At 46.8% G+C, this 18,921-nt stretch overlaps 1 protein-coding gene across 4 annotated transcripts in view; it reads right to left on the bottom strand.

Annotated features, from left to right (window-relative positions):
* LOC121561263 (ribosome biogenesis protein wdr12) overlaps window positions 1–18,921 on the bottom strand; it is a 44,586-nt gene that overhangs the window by 10,577 nt on the left and 15,088 nt on the right. Inside the window, exons 3-8 of one of the 4 annotated variants that reach the window (XM_045217528.1) lie at window positions 14,360–14,454; window positions 11,588–11,694; window positions 8,658–8,773; window positions 7,794–7,948; window positions 561–606; window positions 367–455 (exon numbers count right to left, since the gene is read on the bottom strand). In XM_045217528.1, coding sequence (XP_045073463.1) covers window positions 367–455; window positions 561–606; window positions 7,794–7,948; window positions 8,658–8,773; window positions 11,588–11,694; window positions 14,360–14,454 — 608 coding nt within the window. Of the gene's footprint in view, window positions 1–366; window positions 456–560; window positions 607–7,793; window positions 7,949–8,657; window positions 8,774–9,140; window positions 9,146–11,450; window positions 11,458–11,522; window positions 11,530–11,587; window positions 11,695–14,359; window positions 14,455–18,921 lie in introns of those variants that run through there. The other 3 variants (XM_045217530.1, XM_045217529.1, XM_045217531.1) reach the window with 3 other exon arrangements.

Raw genomic sequence — 18,921 nt, 5'->3', positions numbered from 1 at the left:
GCTCTCCTCACCCTGGTCAGTCTGATAGGGTTAGTCTGGGTTAAGGTAAGGGTTAGGCTGCTCTCCTCACCCTGGTCAGTCTGATAGGGTTAGTCTGGGTTAAGGTAAGGGTTAGGCTGCTCTCCTCACCCTGGTCAGTCTGATAGGGTTAGTCTGGGTTAAGGTAAGGGTTAGGCTGCTCTCCTCACCCTGGTCAGTCTGATAGGGTTAGTCTGGGTTAAGGTAAGGGGTTAGGCTGCTCTCCTCACCCTGGTCAGTCTGATAGGGTTAGTCTGGGTTAAGGTAAGGGTTAGGCTGCTCTCCTCACCCTGGTCAGTCTGATAGGGTTAGTCTGGGGTAAGGTAAGGGTTAGGCTGCTCTCCTCACCCTGGTCAGTCCCAGCTGTTCAGTCTTCTGTTTCTTCCTGGGTCTGCTGGGAGTCTCCTCTTCCTCCTCCTCCTCCTCCTCCGTGGCCACTGGCAGGACAACAGAACAGTTAGCAGGGATAACACAGGAGATCCACAGTTAACATGGATCCTATAGAGAGCAGGGAGCTGTGAACTAATCCAATAGGACTGTACCTGCTGACCAGATCTTCAGCATCTTGTCCCAGGAACCACTGCAGAACTGAGAGGAATGAAGACAAAACACATCTATTAGTTCCTGAGCAGTGATGTAGACCGCTGCATATCTAGAATAATAATAATATCCCCCCCTAACCCTAACCCTAACCCATCTATTAGTTCCTGAGCAGTGACGTAGCCAGCTGCATATCTAGAATAATAATAATAATAATAATATCCCCCCCTAACCCTAACCCATCTATTAGTTCCTGAGCAGTGACGTAGCCAGCTGCATATCTAGAATAATAATAATATCCCCCTCGAACCCTAACCCATCTATTAGTTCCTGAGCAGTGACGTAGCCAGCTGCATATCTAGAATAATAATAATATCCCCCCCTAACCCTAACCCATCTATTAGTTCCTGAGCAGTGACGTAGCCAGCTGCATATCTAGAATAATAAGAATAATAATATCCCCCTAACCCTAACCCTAACCCATCTATTAGTTCCTGAGCAGTGACGTAGCCAGCTGCATATCTAGAATAATAATAAGAATAATATCCCCCTAACCCTAACCCTAACCCATCTATTAGTTCCTGAGCAGTGACGTAGCCAGCTGCATATCTAGAATAATAATAATAATATCCCCCTAACCCTAACCCATCTATTAGTTCCTGAGCAGTGACGTAGCCAGCTGCATATCTAGAATAATAATAATATCCCCCTAACCCTAACCCATCTATTAGTTCCTGAGCAGTGACGTAGCCAGCTGCATATCTAGAATAATAATAATATCCCCCCCTAACCCTAACCCATCTATTAGTTCCTGAGCAGTGACGTAGCCAGCTGCATATCTAGAATAATAATAATAATAATATCCCCCCCTAACCCTAACCCATCTATTAGTTCCTGAGCAGTGACGTAGCCAGCTGCATATCTAGAATAATAATAATATCCCCCCCTAACCCTAACCCATCTATTAGTTCCTGAGCAGTGACGTAGCCAGCTGCATATCTAGAATAATAATAATATCCCCCCCTAACCCTAACCCTAACCCATCTATTAGTTCCTGAGCAGTGACGTAGCCAGCTGCATATCTAGAATAATAATAATATCCCCCTAACCCTAACCCTAACCCATCTATTAGTTCCTGAGCAGTGACGTAGCCAGCTGCATATCTAGAATAATAATAATAATAATAATATCCCCCCCTAACCCTAACCCTAACCCATCTATTAGTTCCTGAGCAGTGACGTAGCCAGCTGCATATCTAGAATAATAATAATAATAATATCCCCCCCTAACCCTAACCCTAACCCATCTATTAGTTCCTGAGCAGTGACGTAGCCAGCTGCATATCTAGAATAATAATAATAATATCCCCCCCTAACCCTAACCCTAACCCATCTATTAGTTCCTGAGCAGTGACGTAGCCAGCTGCATATCTAGAATAATAATAATATCCCCCCCTAACCCTAACCCATCTATTAGTTCCTGAGCAGTGACGTAGCCAGCTGCATATCTAGAATAATAATAATAATAATATCCCCCCCTAACCCTAACCCTAACCCATCTATTAGTTCCTGAGCAGTGACGTAGCCAGCTGCATATCTAGAATAATAATAATAATAATATCCCCCTAACCCTAACTCTAACCCATCTATTAGTTCCTGAGCAGTGACGTAGCCAGCTGCATATCTAGAATAATAATAATAATAATATCCCCCTAACCCTAACCCATCTATTAGTTCCTGAGCAGTGACGTAGCCAGCTGCATATCTAGAATAATAATAATATCCCCCTAACCCCTAACCCATCTATTAGTTCCTGAGCAGTGACGTAGCCAGCTGCATATCTAGAATAATAATAATAATAATATCCCCCCCTAACCCTAACCCTAACCCATCTATTAGTTCCTGAGCAGTGACGTAGCCAGCTGCATATCTAGAATAATAATAATATCCCCCCCTAACCCTAACCCTAACCCATCTATTAGTTCCTGAGCAGTGACGTAGCCAGCTGCATATCTAGAATAATAATAATATCCCCCCCTAACCCTAACCCTAACCCATCTATTAGTTCCTGAGCAGTGACGTAGCCAGCTGCATATCTAGAATAATAATAATAATAATATCCCCCCCTAACCCTAACCCATCTATTAGTTCCTGAGCAGTGACGTAGCCAGCTGCATATCTAGAATAATAATAATATCCCCCCTAACCCTAACCCCTAACCCATCTATTAGTTCCTGAGCAGTGACGTAGCCAGCTGCATATCTAGAATAATAATAATAATAATATCCCCCTAACCCTAACCCATCTATTAGTTCCTGAGCAGTGACGTAGCCAGCTGCATATCTAGAATAATAATAATATCCCCCAACCCTAACCCTAACCCATCTATTAGTTCCTGAGCAGTGACGTAGCCAGCTGCATATCTAGAATAATAATAATATCCCCCTAACCCTAACCCATCTATTAGTTCCTGAGCAGTGACGTAGCCAGCTGCATATCTAGAATAATAATAATAATATCCCCCCTAACCCTAACCCTAACCCATCTATTAGTTCCTGAGCAGTGACGTAGCCAGCTGCATATCTAGAATAATAATAATATCCCCCTAACCCTAACCCCTAACCCATCTATTAGTTCCTGAGCAGTGACGTAGCCAGCTGCATATCTAGAATAATAATAATAATAATAACCCCCTAACCCTAACCCATCTATTAGTTCCTGAGCAGTGACGTAGCCAGCTGCATATCTAGAATAATAATATCCCCCCCTAACCCTAACCCATCTATTAGTTCCTGAGCAGTGACGTAGACAGCTGCATATCTAGAATAATAATAATATCCCCCCCTAACCCTAACCCATCTATTAGTTCCTGAGCAGTGACGTAGCCAGCTGCATATCTAGAATAATAATAATAATAATATCCCCCCCTAACCCTAACCCTAACCCATCTATTAGTTCCTGAGCAGTGACGTAGCCAGCTGCATATCTAGAATAATAATAATAATATCCCCCTAACCCTAACCCTAACCCATCTATTAGTTCCTGAGCAGTGACGTAGCCAGCTGCATATCTAGAATAATAATAATATCCCCCCCTAACCCTAACCCTAACCCATCTATTAGTTCCTGAGCAGTGACGTAGCCAGCTGCATATCTAGAATAATAATAATATCCCCCCCTAACCCTAACCCATCTATTAGTTCCTGAGCAGTGACGTAGCCAGCTGCATATCTAGAATAATAATAATATCCCCCCCTAACCCTAACCCATCTATTAGTTCCTGAGCAGTGACGTAGCCAGCTGCATATCTAGAATAATAATAATAATATCCCCCCTAACCCTAACCCTAACCCATCTATTAGTTCCTGAGCAGTGACGTAGCCAGCTGCATATCTAGAATAATAATAATATCCCCCCCTAACCCTAACCCTAACCCATCTATTAGTTCCTGAGCAGTGACGTAGCCAGCTGCATATCTAGAATAATAATAATAATATCCCCCTAACCCTAACCCTAACCCATCTATTAGTTCCTGAGCAGTGACGTAGCCAGCTGCATATCTAGAATAATAATAATATCCCCCTAACCCTAACCCATCTATTAGTTCCTGAGCAGTGACGTAGCCAGCTGCATATCTAGAATAATAATAATATCCCCCCCTAACCCTAACCCTAACCCATCTATTAGTTCCTGAGCAGTGACGTAGCCAGCTGCATATCTAGAATAATAATAATAATCCCCCTAACCCCTAACCCATCTATTAGTTCCTGAGCAGTGACGTAGCCAGCTGCATATCTAGAATAATAATAATAATATCCCCCCCTAACCCTAACCCATCTATTAGTTCCTGAGCAGTGACGTAGCCAGCTGCATATCTAGAATAATAATAATAATAATATCCCCCCCTAACCCTAACCCATCTATTAGTTCCTGAGCAGTGACGTAGCCAGCTGCATATCTAGAATAATAATAATAATAATATCCCCCTAACCCTAACCCTAACCCATCTATTAGTTCCTGAGCAGTGACGTAGCCAGCTGCATATCTAGAATAATAATAATAATATTCCCCACAACCTAACCCTAACCATCTATTAGTTCCTGAGCAGTGACGTAGCCAGCTGCATATCTAGAATAATAATAATAATAATATCCCCCTAACCCTAACCCCATCTATTAGTTCCTGAGCAGTGACGTAGCCAGCTGCATATCTAGAATAATAATAATAATATCCCCCCTAACCCTAACCCATCTATTAGTTCCTGAGCAGTGACGTAGCCAGCTGCATATCTAGAATAATAATAATATAATATCCCCCTAACCCTAACCCATCTATTAGTTCCTGAGCAGTGACGTAGCCAGCTGCATATCTGAATAATAATAATATCCCCCTAACCCTAACCCATCTATTAGTTCCTGAGCAGTGACGTAGCCAGCTGCATATCTAGAATAATAATAATAATAATATCCCCCTAACCCCAACCCTAACCCATCTATTAGTTCCTGAGCAGTGACGTAGCCAGCTGCATATCTAGAATAATAATAATAATAATATCCCCCTAACTCCTAACCCTAACCCATCTATTAGTTCCTGAGCAGTGACGTAGCCAGCTGCATATCTAGAATAATAATAATAATAATATCCCCCCCTAACCTCTAACCCATCTATTAGTTCCTGAGCAGTGACGTAGCCAGCTGCATATCTAGAATAATAATAATATCCCCCTTAACCCTAACCCTAACCCATCTATTAGTTCCTGAGCAGTGACGTAGCCAGCTGCATATCTAGAATAATAATAATATCCCCCTAACCCTAACCCCTAACCCATCTATTAGTTCCTGAGCAGTGACGTAGCCAGCTGCATATCTAGAATAATAATAATATCCCCCCCTAACCCTAACCCATCTATTAGTTCCTGAGCAGTGACGTAGCCAGCTGCATATCTAGAATAATAATAATATCCCCCCCTAACCCTAACCCTAACCCATCTATTAGTTCCTGAGCAGTGACGTAGCCAGCTGCATATCTAGAATAATAATAATAATAATATCCCCCCTAACCCTAACCCTAACCCATCTATTAGTTCCTGAGCAGTGACGTAGCCAGCTGCATATCTAGAATAATAATAATAATATCCCCCTAACCCTAACCCTAACCCATCTATTAGTTCCTGAGCAGTGACGTAGCCAGCTGCATATCTAGAATAATAATAATATCCCCCCCTAACCCTAACCCTAACCCATCTATTAGTTCCTGAGCAGTGACGTAGACAGCTGCATATCTAGAATAATAATAATATCCCCCTAACCCTAACCTAACCCATCTATTAGTTCCTGAGCAGTGACGTAGCCAGCTGCATATCTAGAATAATAATAATAATAATATCCCCCCCTAACCCTAACCCTAACCCATCTATTAGTTCCTGAGCAGTGACGTAGCCAGCTGCATATCTAGAATAATAATAATAATAATATCCCCCTAACCCTAACCCATCTATTAGTTCCTGAGCAGTGACGTAGCCAGCTGCATATCTAGAATAATAATAATAATATCCCCCCTAACCCTAACCTAACCCATCTATTAGTTCCTGAGCAGTGACGAGACAGCTGCATATCTAGAATAATAATAATATCCCCCCTAACCCTAACCCTAACCCATCTATTGGTTCCTGAGCAGTGACGTAGACAGCTGCATATCTAGAATAATAATAATATCCCCCTAACCCTAACCCTAACCCATCTATTGGTTCCTGAGCAGTGACGTAGCCAGCTGCATATCTAGAATAATAATAATAATAATATCCCCCTAACCCTAACCCTAACCCATCTATTAGTTCCTGAGCAGTGACGTAGACAGCTGCATATCTAGAATAATAATAATATCCCCCTAACCCTAACCCTAACCCCATCTATTAGTTCCTGAGCAGTGACGTAGACAGCTGCATATCTAGAATAATAATAATATCCCCCCCTAACCCTAACCCTAACCCATCTATTAGTTCCTGAGCAGTGACGTAGCCAGCTGCATATCTAGAATAATAATAATAATAATATCCCCCCCTAACCCTAACCCTAACCCATCTATTAGTTCCTGAGCAGTGACGTAGCCAGCTGCATATCTAGAATAATAATAATAATAATATCCCCCTAACCCTAACCCATCTATTAGTTCCTGAGCAGTGACGTAGCCAGCTGCATATCTAGAATAATAATAATAATAATATCCCCCCCTAACCCTAACCCATCTATTAGTTCCTGAGCAGTGACGTAGCCAGCTGCATATCTAGAATAATAATAATAACCCCCCCTAACCCTAACCCATCTATTAGTTCCTGAGCAGTGACGTAGACAGCTGCATATCTAGAATAATAATAATATCCCCCCCTAACCCTAACCCATCTATTAGTTCCTGAGCAGTGACGTAGCCAGCTGCATATCTAGAATAATAATAATAATAACCCCCCCTAACCCTAACCCATCTATTAGTTCCTGAGCAGTGACGTAGCCAGCTGCATATCTAGAATAATAATAATAATCCCCCTAACCCTAACCCTAACCCATCTATTAGTTCCTGAGCAGTGACGTAGCCAGCTGCATATCTAGAATAATAATAATAATTATATCCCCAACCCTAACCCTAACCCATCTATTAGTTCCTGAGCAGTGACGTAGCCAGCTGCATATCTAGAATAATAATAATAATAATATCCCCCCCTAACCCTAACCCTAACCCATCTATTAGTTCCTGAGCAGTGACGTAGCCAGCTGCATATCTAGAATAATAATATAATAATATCCCCCTAACCCTAACCCATCTATTAGTTCCTGAGCAGTGACGTAGCCAGCTGCATATCTAGAATAATAATAATAATAATAATTCCCCCACCCTAACCCATCTATTAGTTCCTGAGCAGTGACGTAGCCAGCTGCATATCTAGAATAATAATAATAATAAATCATATTTCTCCCCCTCTTCTCCTTCCTGTCTTCTCCCCCTCTTCTCCTTCCTGTCTTCTCCCCCCTCTTTTCTCCTTCCTGTCTTCTCCCCTCTTCCCCCCTTCTCCTTCCTGTCTTCTCCCCCCCTTCTCCTTCCTGTCTTCTCCCCCTTCTCCTTCCTGTCTTCTCCCCCTCTTCTCCCCCCCTTCTCCTTCCTGTCTTCTCCCCCTTCTCCCCTTCCTGTCTTCTCCTTCCTCTCTTCTCACCCCTCTTCTCCTCCATGTCTTCTCCTCCCCCCTCACCTTAGTGCGTGTGGGATCAGTGGCGATAGTGTCAACGCTCCCAGCGTGTCCACGGCAACAGTGTCTAGCTTTCAGCTTGTTCCTCTCAGAGTTCCACTCCCACAGCAGAATGGTTTGGTCCAGAGAGGCCGTGAGCAGCAGGGAGGTCAGACCATCTAGACAAACATAGGGGTGTCAGGATGAGACCATCTAGACCAGGGTTCCCCAACTGGCCGCCCCTGCAGGTGATTTTATTTCCAAACCCAAGTTGAGCAATTTTATTTTAAAATAGTTGGAAATAAAAAACTGTAAAAACACCAGCAAATCAGCTCCAAGTGACCCAGACCCTCCCCCTCACCTCTCTTACATTTTACGTCATTTAGCAGACACTCTTATCCAGAGCAACTTACATTATTTAATTTTTATTTTTCATACCCCCGTGGGAATCGAACCCACAACCCTGCCGTTGCAAACGTCATGCTCTACCAACTGAGCTACATCCCTGCCGGCCATTCCCTCCCCTACCCTAGACGACGCTGGGCCAATTGTGCGCCGCCCCATTGGTCTCCCGGTCACGGCCGGCTACGACAGAGCCTGGATTCGAACCAGGATCTCTAGTGGCACAGCTAGCACTGCGATGCAGTGCCTTAGACCACTCACCTCTCTTGACCCCCCTCTTGACCCAGACCCTCACCTCTCTTGACCCAGACCCTCCCCCTCACCTCTCTTGACCCAGACCCTCCCCCTCACCTCTCTTGACCCAGACCCTCCCCCTCACCTCTCTTGACCCAGACCCCCCCCCCTCTCTTGACCCAGACCCTCCCCCTCACCTCTCTTGACCCAGACCCTCCCCTCACCTCTCTTGACCCAGACCCTCCCCCTCACCTCTCTTGACCCAGGCCACGTCCTTCACCACGTCCGTGTGTCCGGCCACCGTCATCACAGCCTTGCCCTCCAGAGACCAGATCCTGGCCGTCTTATCGTAGGAACCCGTCAGGATCCTGGAGCAGACATCATTAACATAGGGTATCTGGGTTAGGGTCTCTTACCATTCAGAGTCTGGGTTAGACATCATGTCTCTTACCATTCAGAGTCTGGGGTTAGACATCATGTCTCTTACCATTCAGAGTCTGGGTTAGACATCATGTCTCTTACCATTCAGAGTCTGGGTTAGACATCATGTCTCTTACCATTCAGAGTCTGGGTTAGACATCATGTCTCTTACCATTCAGAGTCTGGGGTTAGACATCATGTCTCTTACCATTCAGAGTCTGGGGTTAGACATCATGTCTCTTACCATTCAGAGTCTGGGGTTAGACATCATGTCTCTTACCATTCAGAGTCTGGGTTAGACATCATGTCTCTTACCATTCAGAGTCTGGGGTTAGACATCATGTCTCTTACCATTCAGAGTCTGGGTTAGACATCATGTCTCTTACCATTCAGAGTCTGGGGTTAGACATCATGTCTCTTACCATTCAGAGTCTGGGTTAGACATCATGTCTCTTACCATTCAGAGTCTGGGTTAGACATCATGTCTCTTACCATTCAGAGTCTGGGGTTAGACATCATGTCTCTTACCATTCAGAGTCTGGGGTTAGACATCATGTCTCTTACCATTCAGAGTCTGGGGTTAGACATCATGTCTCTTACCATTCAGAGTCTGGGGTTAGACATCATGTCTCTTACCATTCAGAGTCTGGGGTTAGACATCATGTCTCTTACCATTCAGAGTCTGGGGTTAGACATCATGTCTCTTACCATTCAGAGTCTGGGGTTAGACATCATGTCTCTTACCATTCAGAGTCTGGGTTAGACATCATGTCTCTTACCATTCAGAGTCTGGGGTTAGACATCATGTCTCTTACCATTCAGAGTCTGGGGTTAGACATCATGTCTCTTACCATTCAGAGTCTGGGGTTAGACATCATGTCTCTTACCATTCAGAGTCTGGGGTTAGACATCATGTCTCTTACCATTCAGAGTCTGGGGTTAGACATCATGTCTCTTACCATTCAGAGTCGTTAGACATCATGTCTCTTACCATTCAGAGTCTGGGGTTAGACATCATGTCTCTTACCATTCAGAGTCTGGGGTTAGACATCATGTCTCTTACCATTCAGAGTCTGGGTTAGACATCATGTCTCTTACCATTCAGAGTCTGGGGTTAGAGCATCATGTCTCTTACCATTCAGAGTCTGGGGTTAGACATCATGTCTCTTACCATTCAGAGTCTGGGTTAGACATCATGTCTCTTACCATTCAGAGTCTGGGGTTAGACATCATGTCTCTTACCATTCAGAGTCTGGGTTAGACATCATGTCTCTTACCATTCAGAGTCTGGGGTTAGACATCATGTCTCTTACCATTCAGAGTCTGGGGTTAGACATCATGTCTCTTACCATTCAGAGTCTGGGTTAGACATCATGTCTCTTACCATTCAGAGTCTGGGGTTAGACATCATGTCTCTTACCATTCAGAGTCTGGGGTTAGACATCATGTCTCTTACCATTCAGAGTCTGGGGTTAGACATCATGTCTCTTACCATTCAGAGTCTGGGGTTAGACATCATGTCTCTTACCATTCAGAGTCTGGGTTAGACATCATGTCTCTTACCATTCAGAGTCTGGGGTTAGACATCATGTCTCTTACCATTCAGAGTCTGGGGTTAGACATCATGTCTCTTACCATTCAGAGTCTGGAGTTAGACATCATGTCTCTTACCATTCAGAGTCTGGGTTAGACATCATGTCTCTTACCATTCAGAGTCTGGGGTTAGACATCATGTCTCTTACCATTCAGAGTCTGGGTTAGACATCATGTCTCTTACCATTCAGAGTCTGGGTTAGACATCATGTCTCTTACCATTCAGAGTCTGGGTTAGACATCATGTCTCTTACCATTCAGAGTCTGGGGTTAGACATCATGTCTCTTACCATTCAGAGTCTGGGGTTAGACATCATGTCTCTTACCATTCAGAGTCTGGGGTTAGACATCATGTCTCTTACCATTCAGAGTCTGGGGTTAGACATCATGTCTCTTACCATTCAGAGTCTGGGGTTAGACATCATGTCTCTTACCATTCAGGGTTAGACATCATGTCTCTTACCATTCAGAGTCTGGGGTTAGACATCATGTCTCTTACCATTCAGAGTCTGGGGTTAGACATCATGTCTCTTACCATTCAGAGTCTGGGGTTAGACATCATGTCTCTTACCATTCAGAGTCTGGGGTTAGACATCATGTCTCTTACCATTCAGAGTCTGGGGTTAGACATCATGTCTCTTACCATTCAGAGTCTGGGGTTAGACATCATGTCTCTTACCATTCAGAGTCTGGGGTTAGACATCATGTCTCTTACCATTCAGAGTCTGGGGGTTAGACATCATGTCTCTTACCATTCAGAGTCTGGGGTTAGACATCATGTCTCTTACCATTCAGGGTTAGACATCATGTCTCTTACCATTCAGAGTCTGGGGTTAGACATCATGTCTCTTACCATTCAGAGTCTGGGGTTAGACATCATGTCTCTTACCATTCAGTGTCTGGGGTTAGACATCATGTCTCTTACCATTCAGAGTCTGGGGTTAGACATCATGTCTCTTACCATTCAGAGTCTGGGTTAGACATCATGTCTCTTACCATTCAGTGTCTGGGGTTAGACATCATGTCTCTTACCATTCAGTGTCTGGGGTTAGACATCATGTCTCTTCCCATTCAGAGTCTGGGGTTAGACATCATGTCTCTTACCATTCAGAGTCTGGGGTTAGACATCATGTCTCTTACCATTCAGAGTTAGACATCATGTCTCTTACCATTCAGAGTCGGCCTCCACTGAGCTGATCCAGTCATCATGCATCATACACTCCTCTGGTTGGGGAGCGGTGAACCTCTCCACATACTCGATCTCCACCACATCTTCCTGTAACACACACACACACACACACAGTCAAAACACGCTTCAAGTCATATTGTCATACTAAGCAGGCTACTAGTCAACCCTACTGTCCAGAGGTCCTCCTACTGTCCAGAGGTCCTCCTACTGTCCAGAGGTCCTCCTACTGTCCAGAGGTCCTATTAGTAAACCCTACTGTCCAGAGGTCCTATTAGTAAACCCTACTGTCCAGAGGTCCTCCTACTGTCCAGAGGTCCTCCTACTGTCCAGAGGTCCTCCTACTGTCCAGAGGTCGTCCGAGTGTCCAGAGGTCCTATTAGTAAACCCTACTGTCCAGAGGTCCTCCTACTGTCCAGAGGTCCTATTAGTAAACCCTACTGTCCAGAGGTCCTCCTACTGTCCAGAGGTCCTATTAGTAAACCCTACTGTCCAGAGGTCCTCCTACTGTCCAGAGGTCCTCCTACTGTCCAGAGGTCCTCCTACTGTCCAGAGGTCCTCCTACTGTCCAGAGGTCCTATTAGTAAACCCTACTGTCCAGAGGTCCTATTAGTAAACCCTACTGTCCAGAGGTCCTCCTACTGTCCAGAGGTCCTCCTACTGTCCAGAGGTCCTATTAGTAAACCCTACTGTCCAGAGGTCCTCCTACTGTCCAGAGGTCCTCCTACTGTCCAGAGGTCCTCCTACTGTCCAGAGGTCCTCCTACTGTCCAGAGGTCCTCCTACTGTCCAGAGGTCCTATTAGTAAACCCTACTGTCCAGAGGTCCTATTAGTAAACCCTACTGTCCAGAGGTCCTCCTACTGTCCAGAGGTCCTCCTACTGTCCAGAGGTCCTATTAGTAAACCCTACTGTCCAGAGGTCCTCCTACTGTCCAGAGGTCCTCCTACTGTCCAGAGGTCCTATTAGTAAACCCTACTGTCCAGAGGTCCTCCTACTGTCCAGAGGTCCTATTAGTAAACCCTACTGTCCAGAGGTCCCCCTACTGTCCAGAGGTCCTATTAGTAAACCCTACTGTCCAGAGGTCCTCCTACTGTCCAGAGGTCCCCCTACTGTCCAGAGGTCCTATTAGTAAACCCTACTGTCCAGAGGTCCTATTAGTAAACCCTACTGTCCAGAGGTCCTCCTACTGTCCAGAGGTCCTCCTACTGTCCAGAGGTCCTCCGAGTGTCCAGAGGTCCTATTAGTAAACCCTACTGTCCAGAGGTCCTATTAGTAAACCCTACTGTCCAGAGGTCCTATTAGTAAACCCTACTGTCCAGAGGTCCTATTAGTAAACCCTACTGTCCAGAGGTCCTATTAGTAAACCCTACTGTCCAGAGGTCCTATTAGTAAACCCTACTGTCTAGAGGTCCTCCTACTGTCCAGAGGTCCTCCTACTGTCCAGAGGTCCTATTAGTAAACCCTACTGTCCAGAGGTCCTATTAGTAAACCCTACTGTCCAGAGGTCCTCCTACTGTCCAGAGGTCCTATTAGTAAACCCTACTGTCCAGAGGTCCTCCTACTGTCCAGAGGTCCTCCTACTGTCCAGAGGTCCTCCTACTGTCCAGAGGTCCTCCTACTGTCCAGAGGTCCTATTAGTAAACCCTACTGTCCAGAGGTCCTATTAGTAAACCCTACTGTCCAGAGGTCCCCCTACTGTCCAGAGGTCCTATTAGTAAACCCTACTGTCCAGAGGTCCTCCTACTGTCCAGAGGTCCCCCTACTGTCCAGAGGTCCTATTAGTAAACCCTACTGTCCAGAGGTCCTCCTACTGTCCAGAGGTCCTCCGAGTGTCCAGAGGTCCTATTAGTAAACCCTACTGTCCAGAGGTCCTCCTACTGTCCAGAGGTCCTATTAGTAAACCCTACTGTCCAGAGGTCCTCCTACTGTCCAGAGGTCCTATTAGTAAACCCTACTGTCCAGAGGTCCTATTAGTAAACCCTACTGTCCAGAGGTCCTATTAGTAAACCCTACTGTCCAGAGGTCCTATTAGTAAACCCTACTGTCCAGAGGTCCTATTAGTAAACCCTACTGTCCAGAGGTCCTATTAGTAAACCCTACTGTCCAGAGGTCCTCCTACTGTCCAGAGGTCCTATTAGTAAACCCTACTGTCCAGAGGTCCTCCTACTGTCCAGAGGTCCTCCTACTGTCCAGAGGTCCTCCTACTGTCCAGAGGTCCTCCTACTGTCCAGAGGTCCTCCTACTGTCCAGAGGTCCTATTAGTAAACCCTACTGTCCAGAGGTCCTATTAGTAAACCCTACTGTCCAGAGGTCCTCCTACTGTCCAGAGGTCCTATTAGTAAACCCTACTGTCCAGAGGTCCTATTAGTAAACCCTACTGTCCAGAGGTCCTAGTAGTAAACCCTACTGTCCAGAGGTCCTATTAGTAAACCCTACTGTCCAGAGGTCCTCCTACTGTCCAGAGGTCCTCCTACTGTCCAGAGGTCCTATTAGTAAACCCTACTGTCCAGAGGTCCTCCTACTGTCCAGAGGTCCTCCTACTGTCCAGAGGTCCTCCTACTGTCCAGAGGTCCTACTACTGTCCAGAGGTCCAGAGGTCCTACTGTCCAGAGGCCCTACTGTCCAGAGGCCCTACTGTCCAGAGGTCCAGAGGCCCTACTGTCCAGAGGTCCTACTGTCCAGAGGTCCTACTGTCCAGAGGTCCTCCTACTGTCCAGAGGTCCAGAGGTCCTACTGTCCAGAGGTCCTACTCACCGTTGAGATGCCTTCAGCCTCCATGTGATTGGACAACGACGTCCGCAGGAACTGACCTCGCACCAGGAAGTCAAATTCAATCTGGCTGTGAGACCCTTCAACAACAAAACACACACAAAGATGAGACACCCAATATGATGCTAATACATTAGTCAACAGTGATCTTCAACCAGTCCTGAAATAATGCAATTTGAGAATAATAGTTAAAAGGACAAACAATATGTTTAATGTGACATAAGGCCAGATATGATCAATATGTTTAATGTGACATAAGGCCAGATATGATCAATATGTTTAATGTGACATAAGGCCAGATATGATCAATATGTTTAATGTGACATAAGGCCAGATAAGGAATGGACAACGGCAGCAGGTGAATATTGGTCTCCTGAGTGTAGACATAAGTCTTCCTATAGACCTGGGGCACTCAGATGTCTCCTGAATATAGAACGGAGGACCTTGTATCTCCTGTTATTAGGGATCAACGAGTTGAAGAGAATGAGGAAGAGTCTGAAGAGCGGAAAGGAAATCCGCGACGTGTCCACGAGGACATTGCTGGTTTGTCTGGTCCGTTTGGGGTATCGGGGCGGGTGGAGAGTAAGCTAGGGAAGGTGCAGTCAGTCAAGGCAGCGTGAAATGGATTCATTATGATTGATGTCAGTGGGGGCTGCTGAGGGGAGGACGGCTCATAATAATGTCCGGAACGGAGCCAATGGAATGGCATCACCATGGAAACCATGTGTTTGATACCATTCCACTGATTCAGCTCCAGCCATTACCACCAATCAGTCCTCCCCAATTAAGGTGCCACCAACACCCTATATCCCAGAGGGATGGGGCTTCGTTCAACTGGGGGAACAAGAGGTTTTAGTCTGCGGAAGGGGTTATAACAGTGTCTCCAAGTGTAGAGGTTGGCTGGAGGGAGGAGAGTCTGGCCCTGATGCTGTGCTATGAGGTGGCTGGAGGGAGGAGAGTCTGGCCCTGATGCTGTGCTATGAGGTGGCTGGAGGGAGGAGAGTCTGGCCCTGATGCTGTGCTATGAGGTGGCTGGAGGGAGGAGAGTCTGGCCCTGATGCTGTGCTATGAGGTGGCTGGAGGGAGGAGAGTCTGGCCCTGATGCTGTGCTATGAGGTGGCTGGAGGGGAGGAGAGTCTGGCCCTGATGCTGTGCTGTGAGGTGGCTGGAGGGAGGAGAGTCTGGCCCTGATGCTGTGCTGTGAGGTGGCTGGAGGGAGGGAGGAGAGTCTGGCCCTGATGCTGAGCTATGAGGTGGCTGGAGGGAGGGAGGAGAGTCTGGCCCTGATGCTGTGCTGTGAGGTGGCTGGAGGGAGGAGAGTCTGGCCCTGATGCTGTGCTATGAGGTGGCTGGAGGGAGGGAGGAGAGTCTGGCCCTGATGCTGTGCTATGAGGTGGCTGGAGGAAGGAGAGTCTGGCCCTGATGCTGTGTTTATATATGCAGAGGCATTGAGAAGGGGCCAGGGTGTTCTGTATGCAGAGGTATTGAGAAGGGGCCAGGGTGTTCTGTATGCAGAGGCATTGAGAAGGGGCCAGGGTGTTCTGTATGCAGAGGTATTGAGAAGGGGCCAGGGTGTTCTGTATGCAGAGGCATTGAGAAGGGGCCAGGGTGTTTATATATGCAGAGGTATTGAGAAGGGGCCAGGGTGTTTATATATGCAGAGGTATTGAGAAGGGGCCAGGGTGTTCTGTATGCAGAGGCATTGAGAAGGGGCCAGGGTGTTCTGTATGCAGAGGTATTGAGAAGGGGCCAGGGTGTTCTGTATGCAGAGGTATTGAGAAGGGGCCAGGGTGTTTATATATGCAGAGGCATTGAGCAGGGGGCAGGGTGTTTATATATGCAGAGGCATTGAGAAGGGGCCAGGGTGTTCTGTATGCAGAGGTATTGAGAAGGGGCCAGGGTGTTCTGTATGCAGAGGCATTGAGAAGGGGCCAGGGTGTTTATATATGCAGAGGCATTGAGAAGGGGCCAGGGTGTTTATATATGCAGAGGCATTGAGAAGGGGCCAGGGTGTTTATATATGCAGAGGTATTGAGAAGGGGCCAGGGTGTTTATATATGCAGAGGTATTGAGAAGGGGCCAGGGTGTTCTGTATGCAGAGGCATTGAGAAGGGGCCAGGGTGTTCTGTATGCAGAGGTATTGAGAAGGGGGCAGGGTGTTCTGTATGCAGAGGCATTGAGAAGGGGCCAGGGTGTTTATATATGCAGAGGTATTGAGAAGGGGGCCAGGGTGTTCTGTATGCAGAGGCATTGAGAAGGGGCCAGGGTGTTCTGTATGCAGAGGTATTGAGAAGGGGCCAGGGTGTTCTGTATGCAGAGGTATTGAGAAGGGGCCAGGGTGTTTATATATGCAGAGGCATTGGGAAGGGGCCAGGGTGTTTATATATGCAGAGGCATTGAGAAGGGGCCAGGGTGTTCTGTATGCAGAGGCATTGAGAAGGGGCCAGGGTGTTCTGTATGCAGAGGCATTGAGAAGGGGCCAGGGTGTTCTGTATGCAGAGGCATTGAGAAGGGGCCAGGGTGTTTATATATGCAGAGGCATTGAGAAGGGGCCAGGGTGTTCTGTATGCAGAGGCATTGAGAAGGGGCCAGGGTGTTCTGTATGCAGAGGCATTGAGAAGGGGCCAGGGTGTTCTGTATGCAGAGGCATTGAGAAGGGGCCAGGGTGTTTATATATGCAGAGGTATTGAGAAGGGGCCAGGGTGTTCTGTATGCAGAGGCATTGAGAAGGGGCCAGGGTGTTCTGTATGCAGAGGCATTGAGAAGGGGCCAGGGTGTTTATATATGCAGAGGCATTGAGAAGGGGCCAGGGTGTTCTGTATGCAGAGGCATTGAGAAGGGGCCAGGGTGTTTATATATGCAGAGGTATTGAGAAGGGGCCAGGGTGTTTATATATGCAGAGGCATTGAGAAGGGGCCAGGGTGTTTATATATGCAGAGGCATTGAGAAGGGGCCAGGGTGTTTATATATGCAGAGGCATTGAGAAGGGGCCAGGGTGTTTATATATGCAGAGGCATTGAGAAGGGGCCAGGGTGTTCTGTATGCAGAGGCATTGAGAAGGGGCCAGGGTGTTTATATATGCAGAGGCATTGAGAAGGGGCCAGGGTGTTCTGTATGCAGAGGCATTGAGAAGGGGCCAGGGTGTTTATATATGCAGAGGCATTGAGAAGGGGCCAGGGTGTTCTGTATGCAGAGGTATTGAGAAGGGGCCAGGGTGTTCTGTATGCAGAGGCATTGAGAAGGGGCCAGGGTGTTTATATATGCAGAGGCATTGAGAAGGGGCCAGGGTGTTTATATATGCAGAGGCATTGAGAAGGGGGCCAGGGTGTTTATATATGCAGAGGCATTGAGAAGGGGCCAGGGTGTTTATATATGCAGAGGTATTGAGAAGGGGCCAGGGTGTTCTGTATGCAGAGGCATTGAGAAGGGGCCAGGGTGTTCTGTATGCAGAGGCATTGAGAAGGGGCCAGGGTGTTCTGTATGCAGAGGTATTGAGAAGGGGGCCAGGGTGTTTATATATGCAGAGGCATTGAGAAGGGGCCAGGGTGTTTATATATGCAGAGGCATTGAGAAGGGGCCAGGGTGTTTATATATGCAGAGGTATTGAGAAGGGGCCAGGGTGTTTATATATGCAGAGGCATTGAGAAGGGGCCAGGGTGTTTATATATGCAGAGGCATTGAGAAGGGGCCAGGGGTGTTCTGTATGCAGAGGTATTGAGAAGGGGCCAGGGTGTTCTGTATGCAGAGGCATTGAGAAGGGGCCAGGGTGTTTATATATGCAGAGGCATTGAGAAGGGGCCAGGGTGTTTATATATGCAGAGGTATTGAGAAGGGGCCAGGGTGTTCTGTATGCAGAGGTATTGAGAAGGGGCCAGGGGTGTTTATATATGCAGAGGCATTGAGAAGGGGCCAGGGTGTTTATATATGCAGAGGCATTGAGAAGGGGCCAGGGTGTTTATATATGCAGAGGTATTGAGAAGGGGCCAGGGTGTTTATATATGCAGAGGCATTGAGAAGGGGCCAGGGTGTTTATATATGCAGAGGCATTGAGAAGGGGCCAGGGTGTTTATATATGCAGAGGCATTGAGAAGGGGCCAGGGTGTTTATATATGCAGAGGCATTGAGAAGGGGCCAGGGTGTTTATATATGCAGAGGCATTGAGAAGGGGCCAGGGTGTTCTGTATGCAGAGGCATTGAGAAGGGGCCAGGGTGTTTATATATGCAGAGGCATTGAGAAGGGGCCAGGGTGTTCTGTATGCAGAGGCATTGAGAAGGGGCCAGGGTGTTTATATATGCAGAGGCATTGAGAAGGGGCCAGGGTGTTCTGTATGCAGAGGTATTGAGAAGGGGCCAGGGTGTTCTGTATGCAGAGGCATTGAGAAGGGGCCAGGGTGTTCTGTATGCAGAGGTATTGAGAAGGGGCCAGGGTGTTTATATATGCAGAGGCATTGGGAAGGGGCCAGGGTGGTTATATATGCAGAGGCATTGAGAAGGGGCCAGGGTGTTTATATATGCAGAGGCATTGGGAAGGGGCCAGGGTGTTTATA

This window comes from Coregonus clupeaformis, unplaced genomic scaffold (assembly GCF_020615455.1).
Source record: "Coregonus clupeaformis isolate EN_2021a unplaced genomic scaffold, ASM2061545v1 scaf1097, whole genome shotgun sequence".
In the NCBI taxonomy this organism is placed as follows: Eukaryota; Metazoa; Chordata; class Actinopteri; order Salmoniformes; family Salmonidae; genus Coregonus; species Coregonus clupeaformis.
Note: the sequence above shows the minus strand (reverse complement) of the source record. Positions and strands in the feature narration are given on the sequence as shown.